Source organism: Pelophylax lessonae (assembly GCF_965119305.1).
Source record: "Pelophylax lessonae genome assembly, chromosome: 4".
Lineage (NCBI taxonomy): Eukaryota > Metazoa > Chordata > Amphibia > Anura > Ranidae > Pelophylax > Pelophylax lessonae.
The window spans coordinates 228,242,559-228,266,618 of NC_138771.1; the positions used below are offsets into that span (position 1 = coordinate 228,242,559).

Here is a 24,060-nt window from a genome sequence, read left to right on the forward strand (position 1 = left end):
CTGTTCCCTCGCAAATGCTACGTTCACCTTCTGGCCCAATTCTACGCTCTCTAACCCACATCTTCAATCTCTCCCTCTCTTCTGGCATCTTCCCCAACTCTCTAAAACACGCACTAGTCAGCCCTATACTCAAAAAGCCCTCACTGGACCCAACCGATCTGAACAACCTACGCCCTATTTCCTTGCTCCCCTTCTCATCCAAACTCCTCGAACGTCTAGTTTACAACCGACTGTGCGACCACCTTGCCGTGAATAGCCTCCTTGATCCACTTCAGTCCGAATTTCGGCCTCAACACTCCACTGAAACTGCTCTCCTAAAACTGACAAACGATCTACTAATGGTCAAAACCAATGGACACTATTCTGTACTCCTACTTCTGGACCTTTCTGCTGCCTTTGATACGGTTGACCATCCCCTCCTCCTCAAAAAACTCCACGCCTTTGGTCTCCGTGACTGTACTCTTCACTGGTTATCTTCCTACTTATTCAACCGCACCTTTAGCGTTATGTACAATTCTACTTCCTCCTCTCCTCTTCCCTTCTCTGTTGGGGTCCCCCAAGGCTCTGTTCTTGGACCCCTCCTATTTTCAATCTACACCTCCTCTCTGGGTCAGCTGATAGCCTTCCACGGCTTCCAATACCATCTCTACGCTGATGATACCCAAATCTATTTATCCACCCCTCAGCTCTCTCCCTCAGTCTCCTCACGTATCACTAATTTACTATCAGATATATCGGTCTGGATGTCTCACCACTTCCTCAAACTCAACCCATCCAAAACCGAGCTTATAAATTTTTCCTCCACCACGTGCCCCTTCCCCTGATTTCTCCGTCAATATCGACGGCATTACTATCAGCCCATCCCCGCATGCCAAGGTCTTAGGTGTTGTCCTGGACTCTGAACTCTCCTTTAATCCCCACATCCAATCGCTGTCCAAATCTTGCCGCCTCAGCAACATCTCCAAAATACGCCCCTTTCTAACCAAAGACAACAAAACTCCTAGTTCACTCTCTGGTAATGTCGCGCCTTGACTACTGCAACTCCCTTCTCGTTGGCTTACCTATACACAGGCTAGCCCCCCTTCAATCCATCATGAATGCTGCCGCCAGACTCCTCCACCTTACCAATCGCTCAGTGTCCGCTGCTCCCCTCTGTCAAGCCCTCCACTGGCTTCCGCTCACCCAACAAATTAAATTCAAAATACTAACATCTTACAAAGCAATCCACAGCTTAGCCCCCAGCTACATCACTAGCCTAGTCTCAAAATACCAACCTAATCGCTCTCTTCGTTCCTCTCAAAACCTCGTGCTCTCGAGCCCCCTCGTCACCTCCTCCCATGCTCGCCTCCAGGACTTTTCCAGAGCCTCTCCACTCCTATGGAACTCCTTACCCTTATCTGTCCGATTATCTCCTACTCTATTAGCTTTTAGGCGATCTCTGAAAACCCTCCTTTTCAGAGAAGCCTATCCTACCAACACCCAACATATGTACCTCCATTTTCTCCATTAACCCATCCCCCACGGTTATTGCCATTTGTTGCACTTGACCCTCCCTTCTAGATTGTAAGCTCCAACGAGCAGGGCCCTCTAGTTCCTCCTGTTTTGAACTGTATTGTAACTGTATTGTCTTCCCTCACATTGTAAAGCGATGCGCAAACTGTTGGCGCTATATAAATCCTGTATAATAATAATAATAATAAAATATTTTCAAGCAATCCGTTCACATCAGATTACTGCAACATGTTGCCATCTTCCTCTACTCTTGTAAACAGGCACGACGTTGTCTCTGTAAACTATATTCCATCTAAACACTCTGCTCTGACACTGCTTACATTTACTAGTACTATCTTATACCACAGAGTATTAACAGTGGAAAGCCCCATTTTGTAAGGACTTTAGTGATTTTACTGATCACATCAGAAAGATGTATATTGCATCAGTTTCCCAATATTGAGCTCATAATTCACTTCCAAAAAGCATAGAATTAGCTGCAAGCAAATTCTACTCAACAAAATAGAAAATCTGCATTTTAATATCACATTATGGTGTAATACATTTCAAGGGCGGAGAACAGAAAAAACAAATTAAACTGAGACATGAAGAGTACAGGATTATATATTTTACAATTTGCCTTATAATACATTGGAGGCTATATGGTAAAAAGATTTTATAGGTAGAATTTCTAGCCAATTCAAAGAGGCCCCACAAGAGCAAAGCATTTAATAGTCAAGCATTTTCTGGTTTAAACATAAGAACTTGGCCATGCAAGTGGTGTGTGTTCTCCTAAAGAAAGGGATTAGTTTGACAGAGCACAATACTAGAAGGATTTATGAAGCTTTGTTGTCCATCTAGCCAAGAGATGGAAGCCATTTGTCTTCTAGCACATTACATATGGCTACATTTTACCAATGAATACTGAAGCCATAATGAGCACTTTTGTTCCACACCGGCACCAGAATGTTTTTGTTTTTAGTGCATAACAGTTTAACCAGACCAGTCAAATGCTGCACATGTACCAACCTCCAAAACAAAAAATGTAAACCAGCTGAAATAAATGTATAATGTAAATCTTGTGCTGTAGCGGAATTCATTTTATTTACAGAAATTGTATTTTTTATAGCAAAGGGCCATGCTGACCAGGCAAGTTGGCAGCTTAAAAATATTTGCAGCCATTATTATTTGTATGCACAGACTCTAAAATCATCCATTCATACAATGTTCATGTTAGGCATTTTGCATTTCTTTTCCAATTTTGTAGCTAAGAATCTTGTTCCAGTCAATCTTGGTGCGTGTCACTGGCAGCTGCCGGCGTAAGGCTTTGAAAGTAGTGTCAGACATAGTCTGGTAGTTCTCACTGATTGCAGTCTAAGACAAGAAGAAATAGAAGGTTTAAAATCATGGGAGTCAATATACATGAGAGCACGGTCTTAGTTTACAGAGGGTGCTGTATGCGTGTATCAAGATAAATGAATAAAGTTTGATTGTTTTTCAAAAGGATAATTTAGCATGTTTATTTCTACACCAAGAATAAAGGGAATGTTTAGCCATTTTTCAGTTTTGGATAGAGTATAGAAGGGCTGAAACCTGATTTTTTTTTTTTTTTTGCCGTCTGCAAAAAAAAAAAAAAAAAAAAAGTCTATACTTACCTAATGTATTCTGAAGTTTCTATGTTCTGGTCACATGATCTCTCCAATGCTGGCTTCGGTGTAGAGGAGAATGCAGTGACAATGGCTGCAGAGCCTGGACGATAACATCACCCTTAGGCTTACTATGGGGTAGCCACTGTTGGCTTTCGCTCCTCTACACGGAAACCGGCGCTGGAGCAGAGTGGTTTTCAGAATAGGCAAGTATTGACTTCTTTCCTTTTTACAGGGTAGATAAAATAGGCTGAGAATGGGGGTGGGAGTAGATTGTAGCTTAGTTAGGCTTTGACTGGAATTACATTTTAAGAAATAGGTTTGCATTTTCAGTTTCAAAATTCTGAAGTCATAAGAGACATACCTGGTAGTCATTTTCAGCATCCTCAACAATTTTAATGAACTCCTTTGCAGTCTGAATTTCATTCTGCAAGATGCAATAAATCAAAATAGAAAACATGTACAAATTAGAATATGGGAATAGGTTGTTGCCATATAAAAAGCAAATTTACAAGCTCTATAGTACATAATCAAGATTTCTTTCAATATAAAATGAAAGCTGTAATATAATAGAGTTCAAGATGTTTTGTCACTGTTGATTCAGTGATTCAATATGAAAAACACAAAAACCGATCGCAACCAATAAATTATCTATGCTTGTGCAGTGCACCCCCAAAGAGCCACTGGTTGATTTGGCCCTATTTTCCCCGTTTAGGCACACAGTCAGGCACACAAGATTTTGCTAATTCTTCCACTGTCTCAGAAAACGGTCTAGGGTTTTTTAAAGGTTTGTATTGGAAGGATGAACTTGGATAGGGGTAAGGAGCATGGGATACCCCAATAAACTGCAACTGAACAATCTGAGGACTGCCACTACTCAGCATTGGGGGTCAATTACTCACCAGTTGCCTCCTGCCAATATCCGCAGGCTCTTCCTCGTGAGGGAGATGTAGACTCGCATCACCACAGGACAGTTGGGACTCCTTTCCCAACAACTTCCTCCTGACCCAGCTGGATCCTTGGACAATGGATCTGTAAATAGAACCCCCCCCCAGCCAAGCCTAGCTGGGACCTTTGGGTCTGCACAAAGGCTTCTCTAGAACTCCTGCCCCAGGGACAGGGTCCTTTCACAGGAGTCTCCTCCTGCAGTACTGGACCCAGGAACACTGCACCCTGCTGCCTAGGGCTCAGACTATTTATGGGCTTCTCCCTCCACCATCTGGGCACACTGCCACAGGCATTGGCTGGAGTTCCATAACTAGTCAGGCTGCCTCCTCTGCCCTTTTTCCCACTATACTTCTAGAATCCTCTAGAATAGCAGTCGCCAACCAGTGGTCTATGGACCACTGATGGTCCACAAGAAGATTTTGGTGATCCCCATGGATTCTGCCGCCAATCAACATTGTAGCAGATATATACCGCCCAATGTTTCCACAGGGTTCTCAATGCGTGCTGACAGTCAGTACTTTTAAATCAATGCCTGCTTTGTAGCTCTGGCTCCTGTGGACTCAGAGGGAAGTAGTGTAGAAAGCGGGTGGTGAAGAAGGGGGACTTCCAATGGCAGCGCTGAACACATCGCTCTTACAAGTAGCTGGAGCACACGCCTGAATAAGGCGGTAAGCTCCAATGATGACTATGTGTAAGGGAGCAGTGTGATGAAGAGTGCAAAGGGGGGGATGTTAGTTGTCTGAGGTCTGAAAGTTTGGCAACCACTGCTCGAGAAGATAGGGGAGAAGCAGCAGAGCAGCAGTCTATAAAACACTGGGCAGCCCTAAATAATCAATCCTTGCTCCCCAGGGGAGCCAAGCTAAGTTTACCTAGCAGCCCAGTCTAAACTAGGAGGATGCTACACTTGTGACTTCAGTTAGCCAACACCTGATTGGGTAATTGTACTTGCATGGGTGATCCTTCAGAAACCCTTGCTATTTTTACAGAAACCGTTGTCTGTTATAGATATCAGTTAGCTGGTCAGTAATTTATTGTTCACTTTTTTTTTTTCTTGGTTAAATGAAATGCACCACAAAATTGATTACCACTAGATGCTCATAAATAGTACAGTATGACAGTACAATCTCCAACAATAAAATTGGAACTAAGCTCTGAAGAAAAAAAAAAATGCTAGGCTGCAGAAGTTTGTGTCGAGAGAGACTGGCAAAGTTTTGTTTCCCCTAAAAAAAAAAAAAAAAAAAAAAAAAAAAAGGCGTTTTCCCCTCAGGATGCTTTATTTTCTGTGTACAATGTACAGCACATGCTCTGTGACTAGTACCCTAGTGTGTACTGGGAAGTATTATAGTATTTAGTTTTTGTTTACATGCACAGGAGTTACATCAGCACAATGGCCAAAGAGGAGGATAAAGAACCCGGAAGAAACAGTGGAGATGTCGTCAATGGGGGAGGGCGCAGTGTCTGAATCATACAGCGCTAGAGGAGGGAACACTTGCCTGGCTGTGCATAAATGCTTATTATGGCAATAACCCACTCAAAGGTTTAGTTCCGCTTTAAGGTAAATGGTGTTTATGGGTATAACTTAAAATACTACACAATTGTACATACATAATCATATTAACACAAATCTGGCAATATGGAAAGGAGAAATTCCAAGCTCTGTGCTTATCAGGTGTTTATGTACTGTATTACGCATTTTTTAAAAAAATATTTTACAGTCACCGTACTGCTAGGCCTGCACACTGTCACCCAGTCTTCACTCACTGTGACCCAATCTTCGTGCTGGCTGCAGAGGAATGAGTGCTGGTAAAGTTAGCATAGGAGGTTGAGGGATGCCCTTTGTGGAGACACTAACGATTTGCCCTGCATAGACAGAGGGTCTCTAAGCAATTAACTGTATACAGTAGTCAAGCTGATGAGTGCATAGTTGTGGTTACCTCGTAGGGGACAGAGCTTTTAATTGCAAACAACCAACCCAGATCACATAATATGATTGGTAATATTTTGTATGACTGGGATTTCTTCCATCAGATGTGTCTTACCACATATGCCATCCATTCTCTTACTGGGGGCTGATTTAAAATTCTTTGGGATCAGACTCTGCCATGTTAAAAGGTTGAACGTCACAGATTTTTTTATTATTGGGGGAATGCTGTGAAACAAAAGTGACCAAGAGTCCCTCAGAAAATAGATTGGTAATCTCTTGTTAGCTTATTGATTTGCTCTCAATCATTTATTAGTGGGTTGTCAACTGAATATTTGAGAGAGTCCCTGGTGTTTGTCCACATCTCCGGCAAAGCTGAGCACTTTTGAGTGCCCCCATTTACTTATTGCTCACCAGGTTTCTGCACCAGTGAGCAATACGCTTAAAATTACTTGAAGTGATGGCATTGAGGTAGTATATTTTAGCAAGGTGAAGAACTTTAGATAAGAGATCAACAGTAAAGCTGGCCATAAATTGATTGAAATTTGGCGGGTTCCGCAGGAAGCAGATGAATGTCAATCCATGTACAGTATTGGCCATTCCTAATCATGACAAGTAAATCTCATTATCGATCAACTTTTTGTGAACAGGCTTGTTGGAAACAATTTGCTTGATTGGCTGCAGTGCTGATTAGTGTATTCTGAAGGCAGGGGAGTCCCGGTGACAGTGGGGAGGATTATCCTCCCACCTTAATGTGTGGATGGGGAAAATCAGCTTTGTTTTTTTTTTTTTTTTTGTTCAGCCAGCTGACTAAACCAAAAAACAAAAAAAAAAAACAAAGTCATGTATGGACATATTAAGGTGTTGCGGGAGTTCTCACTCCCAGTGTGAGACCTGCTGTGGGTAAACATATCCATTCTTTAGGGCAAAAGTCTACAAGTTTCTTTTCTTAGCAAGGTCAAGGACCTCATTTTTTTTACCACTGCAAGTCAATTGAGGTTAATGGTCCAGTGTTTGAAAGCTCCTGCATCTTGGCTTGGCGGAAATTGGGGGTTTGCAATCAGAATATTTGGAGAGTTTATATGCCATTTGTGTTTAGTACATATTTCCAGATTTTAAATGTTGTAGAAGGGGCTAGGTTTTTGCAGTCTTTTGTACACATAGAGTGCCAAGATCCCATCTTGCAACAGCTCCATTGATTTCTATTCTATATTTCTACAGCCTCTGAAAGGACCAATCAAGAATTCTGTTCAGTAAGGAAGCTTTATAGCATTTCCCATACCACCATTAGAACTGGACATTTTTAGTAGCAGATATTGCATTCTTAATTTCCTGTGTAACCAAATCTATTAGTTATGAATTTGGTTCTTGGTGGACCATCATTTGCAACCATGCTAGATGAATTAGGGGTTTGCCCTATTTATGCAGGTAATCTGCTATCCGGATATACAAAGTTTAAAAGTCATGCTTAAATATGTCTGAGTGTTGCTCTGTTAAAATTACTTCCCATTTTTTTCCAGTAAAAATTGTAACTATTTGTTTTCAAGTGTCAGGGGGGGGGGGGGGGTTACCCAATACCTTATACTTACTATACTTTTTATAGTTTTGAAATTTGGTTGATATTTGGCTGGACTTGCTTTATGTAATGTTTCTAAGCAGATGATACATTTTAGCAAGCTTTTCTTTTGAGCCGTTGGTTGATGTCTTAGTCTAGATTCTTATGCAATTTATGTACTGCAGATGATGGCTTTATGAAGTCTCTTACAGTACTACTGGGTGGGGTATCATCTCATCCTAACAGGGAGGAATGGATTGGGAAAGCGAATGAGATCATGGAAGCGGAGGATTGGGTGATGAGGTATATGGGCAAATGAGAGCGCTTAACCAGTATCTGGGCAACGTGGTAAGATCACACCTTTGACCTTGATCAGGTCCCATCTAACGTGGATGTTGCGTTGGAATTACCAGAGCCCTCGCTTAAAAGTACCTACCTAAATTATGAAGCCATTGCCTGGTTCTTATTTCTGTATTTTTTCCTTTTTTCCTATATTTGTCGCAGCCAAGTCAATACTCTACCTTTTGTTTTTTTGGCGGTACAGGGTGGTGTGGGCAATTACAGTTCTGGTATACTCTAAATAGGCATCCCCCCGTTTATATAATACCTTACCATTTTATTTTTGAATTGCACTTCCTTAGCACTTTAACCTTGGGGTCTATAGTTTTGGTATCCTATATGCGATTGCTATTCTAATGCTATTTACAAGCCCCTTGTATGATGGTCCATCTGCTTGATGTGCGATGAGAGTCGCTTTATTTTATTTTTTTTGGATGAAAAACATTCTTGAAATAAAAGGTTACATAAAAAAATAAATCAAATAAATAAAAAGGAAGATCTGTTCTAGGGAATCTACAAAAATTGCATTGCAGATATAGTTGCTTGTGATTATCAGTTTATCTGTACAGACTGGACATGATCAGATTGTGTAAGTATTGTGACTTAAGCCCCGTACACACGTACTGATCGTCGGCCGAACGATCGGCCGTCTTTTGTCCAGGGCTGTCGTGTCTGTTGAAAACTGAAAAAGACTGCAGAAGTGATGTCATGTGATGGATAACTTTCCTTGTCTTTTTTCTTTTCTGAGCATGCCCAGTCTTGCTAATCTGCTGTCTGTCGGCCGAAATCTGTATTGACTGGCGAACAATCGGCCGTTCTGGTGACGGACAACAAAAATTTTAAAGTCTGCACGACAGATTCTGTACGGCCGAAAATGCGCTGTCGGCTGTCGGAAGCATCATACTAACAAGCCTACAATCGGCCGATCGGTCGTCGGCCGAATATTTACGGCCGACAATCGGTACGTGTGTACGGGGCTTAAGGGTTGAATTAATTTGATGAAAGTGAAAGCGGTTAAATAATATCCATTCTTGAGTAGGTTTGAACAGTTAAAAAAAGTAGTCATCTGCAAGAAGGTGCAGAACGCTTCACACATTTATAGACTGCAGTTTGTGTAGGATGCATTTTAGTTTAGAATGTGCTTTGGAGGTGTGACCGGTTGAAGCATCAAGCAGAGTGATTAGGCATAGATTGCCTGCCAACACAGTGAGACCCTCTTTAACCACTTGCTGACCATGCTATAGCCAAATGACGGCTACAGCACGGACGGCTAGTTCTAGGAGGCCGTCCTATGACGGCCTCCCATGATCGCACCTGCTGCTGGGCATGGGCTTTGATCACAGCGTCTGGAGGACACTGCGAATTACATATCAGTGGCTCTTTACTAAGTGATCAGTTGTGTCCAAATCACAGCTGATCACAGATGTAAACAGAAGCCGGTTATTGGCACTCCTTTCCTCATGCTGATATGCATTAGGAGAGAAGAGAGCCAATAACCGTCTTCTCTAAAAGGGACATGAGCACTGATTATCAGTGCCGCTTAGCAGGGCTCACCAGTGCAGCCTAGCAGTGCCCACCAGTGAAGGAGGAACATTACCAGTTTCCAAAATTTTATAACAAACTATGAAAAATTGGATTTTTGTCCTTACTGCAAAATCCATTTCTCTGAGTTCGACGGACACAGCGCTCCATAGATCATAACTACTGGGTTATATTGCCTCCTCCAGGAGTAAGATTAGGCAGCACAAAAAACACCTGGCTACGCCCTAGGGCCGTCCTTAGCTGGTATATAACCCCCTTCTCTGTTCTAGGTAATCATTTTAGTTGCAAGCAGTATTAGAAGTATCAAAACTCCTTAGAGGGGTGGGTGCTGTGGTCGCCATGAACTTAGAGAAATAGATTTTACGATAAGTTCAGAAAATTGGATTTTTGTAAGAACTTACCGTAAAATCCTTTTCTCTTAAGCTCATTGACAGACGCAGTCCTCTTGATTAATATCAATTGGGTTATACTGCCCTCTACAGGAGTAGGACACTAGGCAGAAGAAAACGTTCTGGCCACACCTTAGGGGCAGTCCCAGAGGGCATATCCTCTCTCTCTCTGCTACAGGATGTCAGTTATGTCACAAAGTGTCAGAGAATTTAACCCAACCCAACTCAAAAATAGAGGGGCGGGTACTGCGTCTGTCAATGAGCTTAAGAGAAAAAGGATTTTACGGTAAGTTCTTACAAAAATCCAATTTTCTCTGTCGCTCATTGACAGACGCAGTCCTCTTGATTAATATCAATTGAGACGTCCCAAAGCAGAGCCACAAATGAGGGGTGGGATAACGGAAATCAAAATCCAATCTAGAAGGCCCAACCGGTGCCGACCAGAAGTTTTAATGGCTCAGACAAAAGGATGAGACAACTGAAAACCCAACAGAAAAAAACCCTCGAGGTAGACCACCGGTCTTCCTCAAACAGCGGCCTGCAGAACCTTGGGGCCAAAAGAGGCATCTGCCGATGCCAGCACATTAACTTTGTAAAATTTTGTAAAGGTATGAACCGACGACCAGGTAGCCGCCTTGCAAACCTGGACCATTGACGCCTGATGGCGGAAGGCCCAGGAAGCACTAAGCGCCCGAGTGGAGTGCGCCTTAACAGGGAACGGAGGAACCCGACCCTTAATAGAATAAGCCTGTACCACCGTCTGTCTGATCCATCTGGAGATAGTCGCGGCAGATGCAGGCAACCCCTTTTTAGGGCCATCCGTGATCACAAAAAGTGAATCCATCTTACGAAATGAATCCGTAGTATTCAAGTATACCCTGATCGCCCGAACCACATCCAAGGAATGCAAAGCAAACTCCCGAGGATGAGTGGGCTTAGGACACAGGGAAGGCAATATCCTCATTCAAATGAAACTCTGAAACCACCTTAGGAAGGAAGGATGGATTCGGACAAAGAACCACCTTATCCTTATGAACCACCAGATATGGGGAACGACAGGATAATGCGGCCAGTTCTGACACCCTGCGTGCAGAAGTGATAGCCACCAAGAAGGCCACCTTCTGGGATAAAGTAAGCAAGGGAATCTCCCTGATATTTTCAAAGGGAGGTTTCTGAAGAACCGACAGCACCAAATTAAGATCCCAGGGCAGCAAGGGTGCACGCACCGGCGGAGCCAGGTGCCGCACCCCCTGGATGAAACTCCGCACCAAGGAATGAGTAGCCAGAGGCCTCTGAAAGAAGATTGCCAACGCTGAAACCTGACCCTTGATGGTGCTCAAGGACAGTTTCTGCTCAACCCCCTTTTGCAGAAAAGCCAATATTCGGGCCACCGAGTAAGAACGTGGAGGGAACCCAAGGGATTCACACCACGCGATTTAAGACTTCCATGTGCGATGATAGACCTTTCTGGAAGTCGCTTTCCTTGCTTTAATTAGATTAGGAATAACTGAAGCTGACAACCCTTTGTCCTTCAGCACCTGGGTCTCAATAGCCAGGCCGTTAAAGCCAGCGATCGTAAAGCAGGATGGAAGATCGGTCCCTGAGACAGCAGATCCTCCCTGAGAGGAAGTCACCAAGGAACGTCTGCGACCAGCCTGACCAGGTCGGCGTACCAGGCCCGACGAGGCCAGTCCGGAGCTATCAGGATAACTGGAATTCCCTCCACCTCTATCCTGCGAAGAAGTTTCGGCAGCAACTTGAGCGGAGGGAAGGCAGAGTAGCTGATACTGCCCCCACGGGGCGACCAGCGCGTCTGCTAGAGGATCGCAGGAGCGAGCTACAAACCTCCGCACTTTCCTGTTGAACCGAGATGCCAACAGATCCACATCCAGGGTGCCCCAACGAAGGCACAGTTGGTGGAATACCTCTGGATGAAGAGACCATTCCCCTTGATCCAGAATCTGACGGCTGAGATAATCTGCCTGCCAATTCTCCACCCCCGGAATGAGTATCGCGGAGAGAGCTTGAACAAATCGTTTCGCCCAACGAAGAATGCTGGCCACTTCTATGGCTGTCAGGACACTCTTGGTGCCCCCCTGGTGATTGACGTAAGCCACTGCTGTGGCATTGTCCGACTGGATCCGCACCGGGCTGCCCTGGAGCTGCTCGGTCCAGTGACTCAGACAAAGTCTGATCGCTCTCAGTTCCAACACATTTATCGGTAACCTGGACTCTTCCAGGGACCAAAGCCCCTGAGCAAATAATTTGCCGAGAATTCCTCCCCACCCGGATAGACTGGCATCCGTGGTGACGATCGTCCAGTATATCGGAAGAAATGACTTCCCCTGGCTAGCATCGGAGACCGAAGCCACCAGACCAGAGACTCCCTGGTCCGCTCGCTCAGTCGGATCCGATTGTCCAGGGAATCGGGATTCCGGTTCCATTTGAGAAGAATCTCCTTTTGAAGGATTCGGGTATGGGACTGGGCAAATGGTACTGCCTCGAAGGAAGCCACCATTAGACCCAGGACCCTCATGCAAGTCCGAAGGGAAGGCCAGTTGACGGACAGTAACAACTGAACTCTTGCAAAGAGATCATGGTGATCTCCAAGTTTAGCAACAGAACCTGCGGAGACTCCGCACGGAGAAGAAGATCGTCTAGGTAACCTATAATCGATATGCCCCGCTGTCTCAACAGCGCCAAAAGTGGGGCCAACACCTTTGTGAAGACCCGGGGAACCGAGGCGAGACCAAAGGGTAACGCTGCAAACTGATAATGGTTCTCTCCTACGGAAAAACGCAGAAAATGCTGATGTCCTGCGTAAATGGGAATGTGAAGATAGGCATCCTTGATGTCTATGGACGCCAGAAAATCCCCCTGATGCAGGAAGGCTACTGTGCGAATGGACTCCATCTTGAATTTTTGTACCCTGACAAAATGATTGAGTGCTCTTAAGTCCAGAATTGGACGCACCTTGCCCTCTTTTCTGGGTATTGTGAATAGGTTCGAATAGAACCCCTGAAAACGTTCTGTCCAAGGAACGTGGACCACCACTCCTTGTGGCATCAAATCCGTTACTGCCCCCCGCAAAGCTTTTAAGCGATCCGGGGATAGTCGAATATTGGAAGGGAAGAATCGCACCGGTAAAAGTGATCGAAACTCGATCTTGTATCCCGACCGTATGACTTCGCGAACCCTTTTGTCCGGGATTCTGGAAAGCCATGGATCCGGAAACCGGTGAAGACGTCCCCCCACCCCAGATATGGGTGGGGGCGCACCTTCAGGCTTTAGTGGTCTTATCTTCAGTTCTGGAAGAGCCGGACTTTTGTTTACCTGACCAGCGCCCCTTGAAACCCCCTGGAGGGGCTTTGGAGGGCTTTGACTTATCGCCCGCCCCTTTATGAGCGGAAAAGGAAGGCCCCCGTCTCTGACGAGGTCCTTTACCCTTCGTATTCTGTGGCAAAAAAGTGCTCTTGCCCCCAGTGAGATCCTTGATAATCTCATCCAAGGTGGCCCCCAAACAGGCGATTCCCTTGAAAGGGGAGATTGGCCAAAGCTTTTTTGGAACCTTGATCCGCCGACCAGCACTTTAACCACAACACACGTCTGAGGACCACTGCTGAAATTGATACACGCCCCAACAATGGAGTGGCGTCCAGAGCGGCGTCACAGACAAACTGTAGCCCTTGTATCATCTGTTCTAGCAAGTCTGATACTGCCGGGGGGATACTTCTCCCCTCTAGGTCACGGCGTAACAACTTGGTCCATTCTGTCAATGTTTGTGAAACCAGACCAATGGCAATCACTGGCCTAAAGGCTGACCCTATCAGGGAAAAAATGGAGCGGGATAGCGCTTCCACCTTACGATCCACCGGATCCCTAAAGGACGGAGCGTCCTCCAACGGGATAACAGTAGCTTTATTTAGTCTGGAAATCGGTGAATCCACCAAAGGTGGTACCGTCCATTTTTAAGGAGGGATTCCTCAAACGGATAGTGCCCTCTTTAATTATATTACCAAAACATTTGGGCAAGGGAAACACCTTCGCCATCTTGGTAGGTTTGAGAGTACCAAAAGGAATTTCAGTATCAGCTACCTCTGCCGGTGTAACCTCAAGTCTTAAGGTTTCCCGGACAGACAATTAGTGCATCCACCAACGCCTCTTCTTGTGCTATGGCGGAAGCAGAAACGTCCTCCTCACTATCTGAGGAGACGGTACCCGAGACACAAGCCCCCGAAGAGGGACCTGCAGCCGCAGCGACAGGCTCAGAATCTGTATCTGATATGTCCGATGAAATAGGGGTAGGCGGGGGTCGTTTCTTCGCCCCCCGTCCCTGACAGGCCACCTCCACCCGGGATACAAAAGACTCCAGGACCGCTGATAATGCATCTATAGTGAGTGGAGAGTTGGAGGGTCCCGTGGTCACCTCGAGGGGATCAGGTGGGGATACATGTGTCGCAGGGTCCATGGCAAAGCCAGGCACCTGTCAGCAAACAAATGACAAAATTTGAAATTAAAGAAAAAAACGGAATTTTTGTAAAATCTTACCTGTAAAATTCCTTTCTCTGAGTCCTCCGACAGTCGCCGCCTCTTCATATTCGTCACATATGGGGTATTAGACTTTGCTCCGAAGGGGTAGCTAGGCAACAGAATATGTTAACATTAAAGCTTTTAACATATCCCACCCTCAAGGGGTGGTCCCCTCAGTCAATACCCGCCTACTTCCTGCAACCATATCTCAGTTTTAGTGGAATAGCAGTAGAGCATACAACCAAACCCCAAAAGAGGGGCGGGGGCGGCAACTGTCGGAGGACTCAGAGAAAGGAATTTTACAGGTAAGATTTTACAAAAATTCCGTTTTCTCTTACGTCCTCCGACAGTCGCCGCCTCTTCATATTCGTCACATATGGGGACGTCCCAAAGCAGTGCAAACATGAGGGGTGGGAAACGCATCCGCGCCGAAAGGCAACGCAGTCTCCGCATCAAAGAAAGGAACCTTACCAAAGGAAGGAAACCAGCTGGGCAATAGGAAAAAACAAGTGCTCAACAGGAGCAACAACCCAGGAAAAGACAAATAACCATGGGATAAAAAACCCATCCCAACAGCCAGAGGTCCCCAACAAGGGACCCTAGGGAATTGCCGCACTAAGAACCTTGCGGCCAAAGGAAGCATCCGCCGATGCCTGAACATCTACTTTGTAGAATTTTGTAAAAGTGTGTACGGTCGACCAAGTCGCCGCCTTACACACCTGGGCTACAGAAGCCCCATGACGACAGGCCCAAGACGTACTCAAAGATCTAGTAGAGTGCGCCTTCACAGGCACAGGGGGAACCTTCCCCTGCAAGGCATAGGCCTGTTCAACGGTCTGCCTGATCCATTTGGCGATGGTAGAGGCCGAAGCCGCCATGCCCTTCCGAGGACCCTCTGGAAGAACAAACAAGGAGTCCGTCTTTCGAAAAGACTCAGTCGGTTTAAGGTAAACCCTTATCGCCCGAACAACATCCAGAGAATGCAATCTCACCTCCTTTGGATGGTTAGGCTTCGCGCACAGCGAAGGTAAGAAAATATCCTCATTAAGATGGAATTCCGAAACTCGTTTCGGAAGAAAAGAAGGATTAGGTCGCAAGACCACCTTATCCAAATGAACAACCAGGTACGGAGACTTGCAGGACAAAGCTGCCAGCTCCGACACTCTGCGAGCCGAAGTGATAGCCACCAAAAAGGCGACCTTTTTGGACAACATAGACAACGAGATCTCCCTGATCTGTTCAAAAAGAGCACGTTGCAACACAGACAGAACGAGATTCAAGTCCCAAGGGGGCAAAGGATCCCTCCTAGGAGGAATCAGATGCCGCACACCCTGAACAAAAGTGCCAACCAAGGAGTTGGAAGCCACGGGACGTTGAAACAGAACGGCCAGTGCAGACACCTGACCCTTTATCGTAGCCAGCGCCAAACGCTGATCGACACCCGTTTGAAGGAAAGACAGCACACGGGAAACCGAGTACGTGCGGGGTGAAAACCCCCTGGACTCACACCAGGCAAAATAGGCCTTCCAAGTACGGTAATAAACCTTCCCCGAGGAAGACTTCCTCGCGTTGATCAAAGTATGAACGACCTCTGGAGAGAGACCCTTCTCCTTCAGGACCTCGGTCTCAACAGCAAGGCCGTCAAAGCCAGCGACTGTAAAGCAGGATGGTATATCGGTCCTTGAGACAGTAGATCGTCTCGAAGAGGCAGACGCCACGGGGCGTCGACCGCCAGATTCACGAGGTCTGCGTACCAGGACCGGCGAGGCCAGTCCGGTGCCACAAGAATCACCGTGCTGCGTTCCCAGTGTAACCTGCGAAGGAACCTGGACAGCAACTGAATCGGTGGAAACGCGTACATCAGCTTGTACTGATGCCACGGGGCCACTAACGCGTCCGACGCGTCTGCCCGAGGGTCGCGCGTCCTTGCCACGAACCTTTTCACCTTGTTGTTGAGACGAGACGCGAACAGGTCCACATCTGGAAGACCCCACTCCGCGCACAACATCTGGAAGACAGCCGGGTGGAGAGACCATTCCCCCTGATCCAGGGTCTGGCGACTCAGATAGTCCGCCTGCCAGTTCTCCACCCCCGGACTGTGAACCGCCGTTATCGCCGGGACATGAGTCTCGGCCCAAGACAGAATGTCGGCCACTTCTCGAGCCGCTCGGGCACTCCTGGTGCCCCCTTGGTGGTTGATGTAGGCCACCGCCGTGGCATTGTCCGTCTGCACCCGAACCGGGCAGCCCTGCAGCCGGTCCGTCCAGCGATGAAGACAGAGATTTATCGCACGCAATTCCAGAATGTTGATCGGAAGGGAAGACTCCCCCTCCGACCAAGTTCCCTGGGCGGACAGAACGCCCAGAACACCACCCCAGCCCGACAGGCTGGCATCCGTGGTGATCACAGTCCACGAGACAGGACGAAACGACTTGCCCCCGGACACCATCGGGGACTGGAGCCACCACAGAAGGTCTCTTCTGGTGCGATGACTCAACGAGATTTGAAGATCCAGAGATTGAGGTCGCCCGTCCCACCTGGACAGGATCTCCGCTTGGAGACCCCGCGTGTGAAACTGGGCGAAGGGAATCGCCTCGAAGGCCGAGACCATCAATCCCAGACATCTCATGCACGTCCGCAGAGACGAGTGCGGAACGTCCCTGAGGGACCTGACTTCCTCCTGAAGAGTTCTGAGTTTGTCTTCCGGCAGGAAGACCTTCGCCTGCACCGAGTCCAGAATCATTCCCAGGTAGGGAAGACGAACCGACGGACTCAGTGTCGACTTTGGAAAATTTATCGTCCAACCAAACTCCTGCAGAGTTTGCATCGTGACAGACAGGTCCTTCTCCAGACCCTGGCTGGTCGCAGACCGAACCAGAATTTCGTCCAGATACCCCAGGACAGAAATGCCCTGGGCCCTCAATAATGCCAGAACCGGTGCGAGCACCTTGGTGAAGACCCGCGGAGCCGAGGCGAGACCAAAAGGCAACGCCACGAACTGGTAGTGATCCTCCGCAATGGCAAATCGAAGGTACCTCTGGTGACCCTCGAAAATGGGGATGTGAAGATACGCATCCTTCAAATCGATGGAGGCCATGAATTCCCCCGGAACCAGGGCAGCCACCACCGACCGCAGGGATTCCATGCGGAACTTGCGAACCCGCACAGAGCGGTTTAGAGCCTTCAAGTCCAGAATTGGACGAACCTTGCCCTCCTTTCTGGGCACGGTGAACAGATTGGAATAAAACCCCCGAAATCTGTCCCGATGAGGCACCGGAACCACCACTCCCTGAGCCCTCAGGTCCCGCACCGCCAGGTGCAGGTCCCGCAAACGCTCTGGAGACAGTTGAAGATTTGAGGGAAAAAATCTGCTCTCCGGCCGAGAGAGAAACTCGATCTTGTAACCAGATCGAACGATCTCCTGAACCCATCTGTCCCGCACACAGGCCAACCAGGGTTGAAGAAAACCGAGCAAGCGTCCCCCCACCCCAAAACTGGGTGAAGGCGCCCCTTCAGGCCGAACTGTTATGGGCTGCAGATCCGGATTGACCGGACTTCTGTTTCCCAGACCAGGGCTTCTTCTGAGAGCCTTGACCTTTGAACGGCTTGCCCTTGTAGTGCGGCCGAAAGGCACGAAAGGACCCCTGAGGGGGCCGAAAATTAGCATGCTTCTTCCCAGAAGCCCCCTTAGCCTTGGGGAAATGGGGCAAGAGAGTGCTCTTACCTCCGGTGATCCCCTTAATCAACACATCCAAGGACTCCCCAAAAAGGCGAGACCCATCATAAGGCAGATTGGCTAAGGTCTTACGTGAGGACTGGTCCACCGACCAACATTTTAACCAAACCAGGCGGCGAGACAACACCGCCACGCTGTGCACACGTGCAGCCAACGGAACCAGGTCCACATCACACAGATACATGACACCTTGGTGTATTTGATCCACCATATCCAGGGTCGCCGGCGAGGCCGAATCGGCCACTAGGACGCGCCTAAGCATCTGCGTCCAACTTGCGATCGCCTGGGCCGCCATGAGAGAAGCAAACAGAGCCTTAAGCATAGAACCCGTAACAGAATAAGTATGACAGGCAAGAGACTCCAATCTCCTATCCGTGGCATCACGGAACACAGGGGAATCCTCTGCAGGAATCGCAGTGGCTTTGTTTAAAACCGCAATTGCGTGATCCACTGGGGGAGGCACACACCACCTTTCATCAGTGGAAGGCGAGAAAGGATAACGCAGCTTGAATCTACTTGGTACAGCAAAAGATTTGCGCAGATTGCGCCATTGTTCCTTAACACCGCGCTGAAAATCATCATTGCAGGGAAAAACCTGCGGCGTCCTGCGTTTTCTCTGCGTCCCATAAGCCGCCAAGGCGGCAGGGGGGCACACTTCATCCTGCAAACGCAGCGTTTGCTTTATGGAAGAAATCAACTCATCCATGATTGCAAGCTCTTCAGGCGAGCCAGGGGGAGAATCATCAACCCCCTCAACTTCAGCCTCCACCTCGGACCCCACTAGATCTAGGGAGGAGCGGGACCCCGATAAGGAGGCCCCCGCCATAACAGCCCCATCACCATCACCCTCAGAATCAGAGGAAAGAGCAACTCTGGGCCTTTTAGTAGATTGAGCAGCCACCAGCATCTGTACCTGAGCAGCAAGGCCAGCCACAATAGTGGCTAAAACCCCCCCTGGGGGGGAAACAGCGGTCCCCTGGCTTTCCACCAAGGCGGTAGGAAATTTGCCCTCCTGAGAATCCATTGCCCCTGTAATGCCGGACAACAAAGGGTTAACTGCCCCTTTAAGCAAGCGCGGCAAGCGCAGCCCACCGCACCACACTCAAGCACAATGAGACCCCCCACAGGGAATATGCAAACTGAACACAGGCAATGGATAGCAAGAACAGAAGGATAAAACCTGAGGAGACCCTCGCCACTGCCTCGAGCGGTGTTCCTGGAAAGAGGAAGTGATGCTGCCAGGGCGCTCTATGAAAGCCTATGGAGGCTACAAGAAAATGGCCGCCATGCATGTAAAACATGCGGCCGGAGCGAGTGTAGGCAAAATGGCGCCGTTTGGCGCCGAAACCGCCGCTCCACAGTGCAGTAATGCACACGTGACATCCCTGTATAAGAATACATGTCAGATCGCCGCAGCGATCGCTGTATATGCCCAAACATGCCAAAAAAACATGCCCCACAGCACACAGCTTCTCACACTGACCAGGCTGACACACACAGTGTCACACAGCTCCCCCCCCCCCCCTTGCAGCCCACAGCATGCAGCCGAGAGATAGGGAGACAAGCAGTGTGAATAGAGGCAGGTTACACAGTCCCAGACTGACACCCCCCCAGACAGACAGGTCCCCACATAGATACACTTACCTCACAATGGCGTGGGGGACCCGCACAGGCGACCAAGCCGCTGCACATGAGGCAGGGAGAGTCGCAATTTAAGACGCACAAAATGGGGGTTAAGAAACCGCACAGCGTCCAGTGAGGTAGCCACCTCACCAATCATCCCTGCACCGAACAGGGATGGGTCGTTCACTGTGCCAGGAGCGTTACCTGGCTGAACGCTCGATGGCAGGCTGGGAAGCCACTGACCCACGACCTGCGACCAGGGGGATCAGCCCGAGACCCAGCCCGCATGATCCTCTTCATCAGAAGAACTAATTAACGCTGACAAAAATAACAGCTAAGTAAAAGGTAGAGAGAAAACTCAAACAAAATTTCAAAAAGAAGAAAGAGTCTGGGGCAGAAAGCCCCAGCACAGAAAAAGCCAGCCACTCCTGACAAGCTAGACATTAAAACTGGGATATGGTTGCAGGAAGTAGGAGGGTATTGACTGAGGGGACCACCCCTTGAGGGTGGGATATGTTAAAAGCTTTAATGTTAACATATTCTGTTGCCTAGCTACTCCTTCGGAGCAAAGTCTAATACCCCATATGTGACGAATATGAAGAGGCGGCGACTGTCGGAGGACGTAAGAGAAACTCTCTCTTTAAGGTAATCCCTCAGCGCAATAGCGCCCCTCAGTGACCACTTGCTTTGGAGACCCCTAAGCGAGAGAAGAGATACCCCCAAGGCTTACCACCTGATGCACAGAAGTTCCTACCGGACTGCTCTCAGCGCTGTCTTTACAGGACAGGAAGTCTTGTGGATTGATTTACCCGGGAAAAGGAAGCGGCCCCGCCCCTTCCGGCACTCCCACCGCTGCTCCATGAGGCTGGGTGTATCCAAAATGGCCGCCGCCATAGCGGGGACATCTAGGCTACGCCAAAATGGCGCTCCGCGTGTTTCAGCTCTGTTGGTGTCAGTGCGATGCCCGCGGCCCCATACCTGACCGCTTCCATGCTACAGCCGACCGATCGACTTTACAGGATGGTATTCCGGGCTGCAACCGACCGATCAACGGTAGGTGTCTGACCATCTGCATAACCGTTCTTAGTGGGAATGCCTGCGGCGCCATCTCCATCCCTGACAACCCTAGTTTATGGGTTTGAATGGATGGTGTTCCGTGCGCTGCCACCGAGCGAACCACCGGCCGGTATCTGACAACCTGCATACTCGTCATAGTGAGAATGCCTGCGGCGCCATCCCCATCCTTGACAAACCTTGAAAGGATGTTGTTCCGTGCGCCCTGACAAACCTTAGCGTTTGAACGGTAAGTGTCTGACAAACTGTATGACCGAGTTACTAGTAATGCGGCCCCATACTCCATCCTTTACACCTTAGTCGTGACTTTACAAGATAGTAAGCTCTTGAACCAAGCCTCCTGGAATCTTTACAGGACAGGTCTTATTTACAAACCCTTATCGGTGGGGAAGATAGGAGTATGTTTACCGGATAGAGGGGAACCCTGGATTATGAGGGTCCGATTATCCCACGGAGGGGCCCACGTCCACCCGACAGAGGGAGAGGGGGAACCTTCTACTTACCATACCGAAACCGGCGGGCACAGACTCCTGACAGAACCCCTCTTCACCGTGGTGGGGGGCTGTCGGCCAAACCAGACGCCGCGACTCCAATTCATTTTGGTCGTAGGCGTCCAGGCAAGACGTTTAACTCGCAGGGCCAGTCCCCGACCAGTGGGACTATGTCGCGGCTGACCCAGCGCGGAGCTAGGGCCTGCACGCGTTCGCAAGCCGGCTGGGGTGACCACTGGATCTCAACATCCAGCCCGTCGCCCAGCTCCGGCATAATTGCTTGAATGTGTCACGGCCGACCCAGCGCGGAGCTGGAATCTGCACACGCTTGTAGGCCGGCTGGGGTGACCACTGGATCTCAACATCCAGTCCGTCGCCCAGCTCCAGCATAATTGCTTGAATGTGTCACGGCCGACCCAGCGTGGAGCTGGAATCTGCATGCACTTCTAGGCCGGCTGGGGTGACCATTGGACCTCAATATCCAGCCCGTCGCCCAGATCCGGCATAATTGCTTGAAGATCTCACAGGAACAACTGGAGAAAAAAAGCTAACTAAAAAAAAAAAAAAAAAAAATAAAAAAGGATTTATCTAAAAAAAATCTTGCCAGGACCAAAAGATCCCAGCAAGGAACTTGGGTCCTTACTCCTGACTAGACAGAAAAAAACTGACATCCTGTAGCAGAGAGAGAGAGGATATGCCCTCTGGGACTGCCCCTAAGGTGTGGTCAGAACGTTTTCTTCTGCCTAGTGTCCTACTCCTGTAGAGGGCAGTATAACCCAATTGATATTAATCAAGAGGACTGCGTCTGTCAATGAGCGACAGAGAAATAACATTTTCTCTTTAGTTTATCAAAGGACACAGAGCTGATTAGTGCGAGAGCTGAATAAAAAGGCTCTGCCCCTTCCTCTTTGATCCGAGGCGCAGCGGTAAAGAACATCCCCACATGGTATCAGCATCCCATCTGCCACCTTGCAGCCAGCCAGCCAAGCCACTGGAGCCCAGAGTGTCCACGTGGTCTTGCAGCCAGCCAGGACCTTGTGCCCCAAGCGTCCCCAATCACAGCCAGCCAGTGCTGCTCATCGTGGTCGCCCCATCCCCCATGCCAGCCAGCCAGCCACTGGAGCCCAGAGAGCACTGTCCTCCTCAGTGCAGTAGTACTATGCAGTGCACAACACGCACAGCAGGTATGTACCACCACCAAGTCTGAACTAACGTATAACTAATTATGATGAGAGAGAGTAGTAGTTGAGCACATTTATTTACTGGCCAGAGTGGTGACGTCTGATATGGGCGGGGGGTACTACTATATGTCTGATGGATGGGACTCTGTCTGGTGGCATGATGGGGGTCTCTGCATCTCTGGGGGGGTAGGTCTGTGATGGGGGACCCAAGAAAGGGGGGCCTCTGTCAGTGTCAGCTGCGGAAAGGGTGGTGTCTCTGGCTCAGTTTGCTGCGGAAAGGGGGTGGGGGTCTCAGTTTGCGTCGGTGGGAAAGGGAGATAAGGTCAGGTCACCGTCTCATTCTCTCCAATTCCCTCTGACTCACAGGTTGGGAGACTGGAGAGATGACTTATGGGGTCTGAGAAGGTAGTGACAACTAGGGGTTACTGTATCTCTGGGTGGGAAGGGGAAGGGTGGCTGACTGCCTGGCAGTAACTGTGATGGGGAGTCTGGGGGGGGTTATATTTTGTGCATTAAGGAAGGAATGCATTTCATGTCTGCAGTGCAGACTGAGACCGCAGGCACAGATATTCAGATAATACCTTATTCAGATAAGGTATTGTTATCGTTACAGGAACACCTACAGAATGAATGCAATGCATTCATAAAAGGGACTGACAAAAGTCAGCCAGACGGACACAGTAATATTTTAGGAAACTTGTTGCGAATTAGTTTACAGGTGCTTTTTTTTTTTTTTTAAAACACGGACAGAGTTTGATAACTTACGTCATCCGTCTCCGTCACATACGTGGTATAGCAATGGCAGAAGGAGAAAAGGAGCGAGAGAAAAAAATGCACCTAGCGTTTTAAAAGCAAACATCTGGGCACATTTCGGATTTTACGAACATACAGGGAAGCGCGAGTTGGACAAGACACACGCTGTGTGTAAAGCCTGTCACACAAAAATTAAATACCTAGGGAATACTACGAACTTCAGAAACCAGGTTAGCCGTTTTTATTAAGAGATGCTAACACCTGTTACCACCACCAGTGCCAAGGAAAAAGACCCAGGTCTGCCAAGAATTGATGAAACTCAACTTTTCCGCCCAAGTCTGAAAAAGGGAAGAAACTAACCAAAGCTGTGGCAGCTTTCATCGCCAAGGACAAGGGTTGTGGACAACCCTGGGTTTCGCTACCTGTTGAAGACGCTAGAGCCACGTTATAAGATCCCGTCATGCAGTCACTTTACAGAAAACGTTATACCTGCACTCTACCATTAAACCAAAGCTCAGGTAATTGTGTCAATGAACCAAGCTAGTCGAGTCGCAATAACGTGTGATTCATGGACTTCAGTCAGGACGGAGTCCTATGTGACAATAACAGCACATTACGTTACTAAGGACTGGCAGGTCTTGTTACGTGTTGCAAACGAGAGCCATTAATGAGTCTCACAGGGGTGCTCATCTGGCAGAGCTACTGTCTCATGTCATGGAAGAGTGGCAGCTGTGCGATAAATCTGTAGTGCTTGTGACCGACAACGCAGCGAATCCAATATTTGCAGCTCAAGTTGGAAAATTTCCTCATGGGAAAGGTTTAGCCCATACACTCAATCTTG

At 48.2% G+C, this 24,060-nt stretch overlaps 1 protein-coding gene across 1 annotated transcript in view; it reads right to left on the reverse strand.

The window, feature by feature from the left end:
- Positions 1 to 2,562: 2,562 nt before the first annotated feature.
- Positions 2,563 to 24,060, reverse strand: part of LOC309553844 (F-actin-capping protein subunit alpha-2-like) — an 88,749-nt gene continuing 67,251 nt past the window's right edge. Inside the window, exons 9-10 of the mRNA XM_082255310.1 lie at positions 3,502 to 3,564; positions 2,563 to 2,865 (exon numbers count right to left, since the gene is read on the reverse strand). Of these exons, the coding sequence (XP_082111436.1) occupies positions 2,725 to 2,865; positions 3,502 to 3,564 (204 nt within the window). The 3' untranslated portion in view covers positions 2,563 to 2,724. The remainder of the gene's footprint in view (positions 2,866 to 3,501; positions 3,565 to 24,060) is intronic.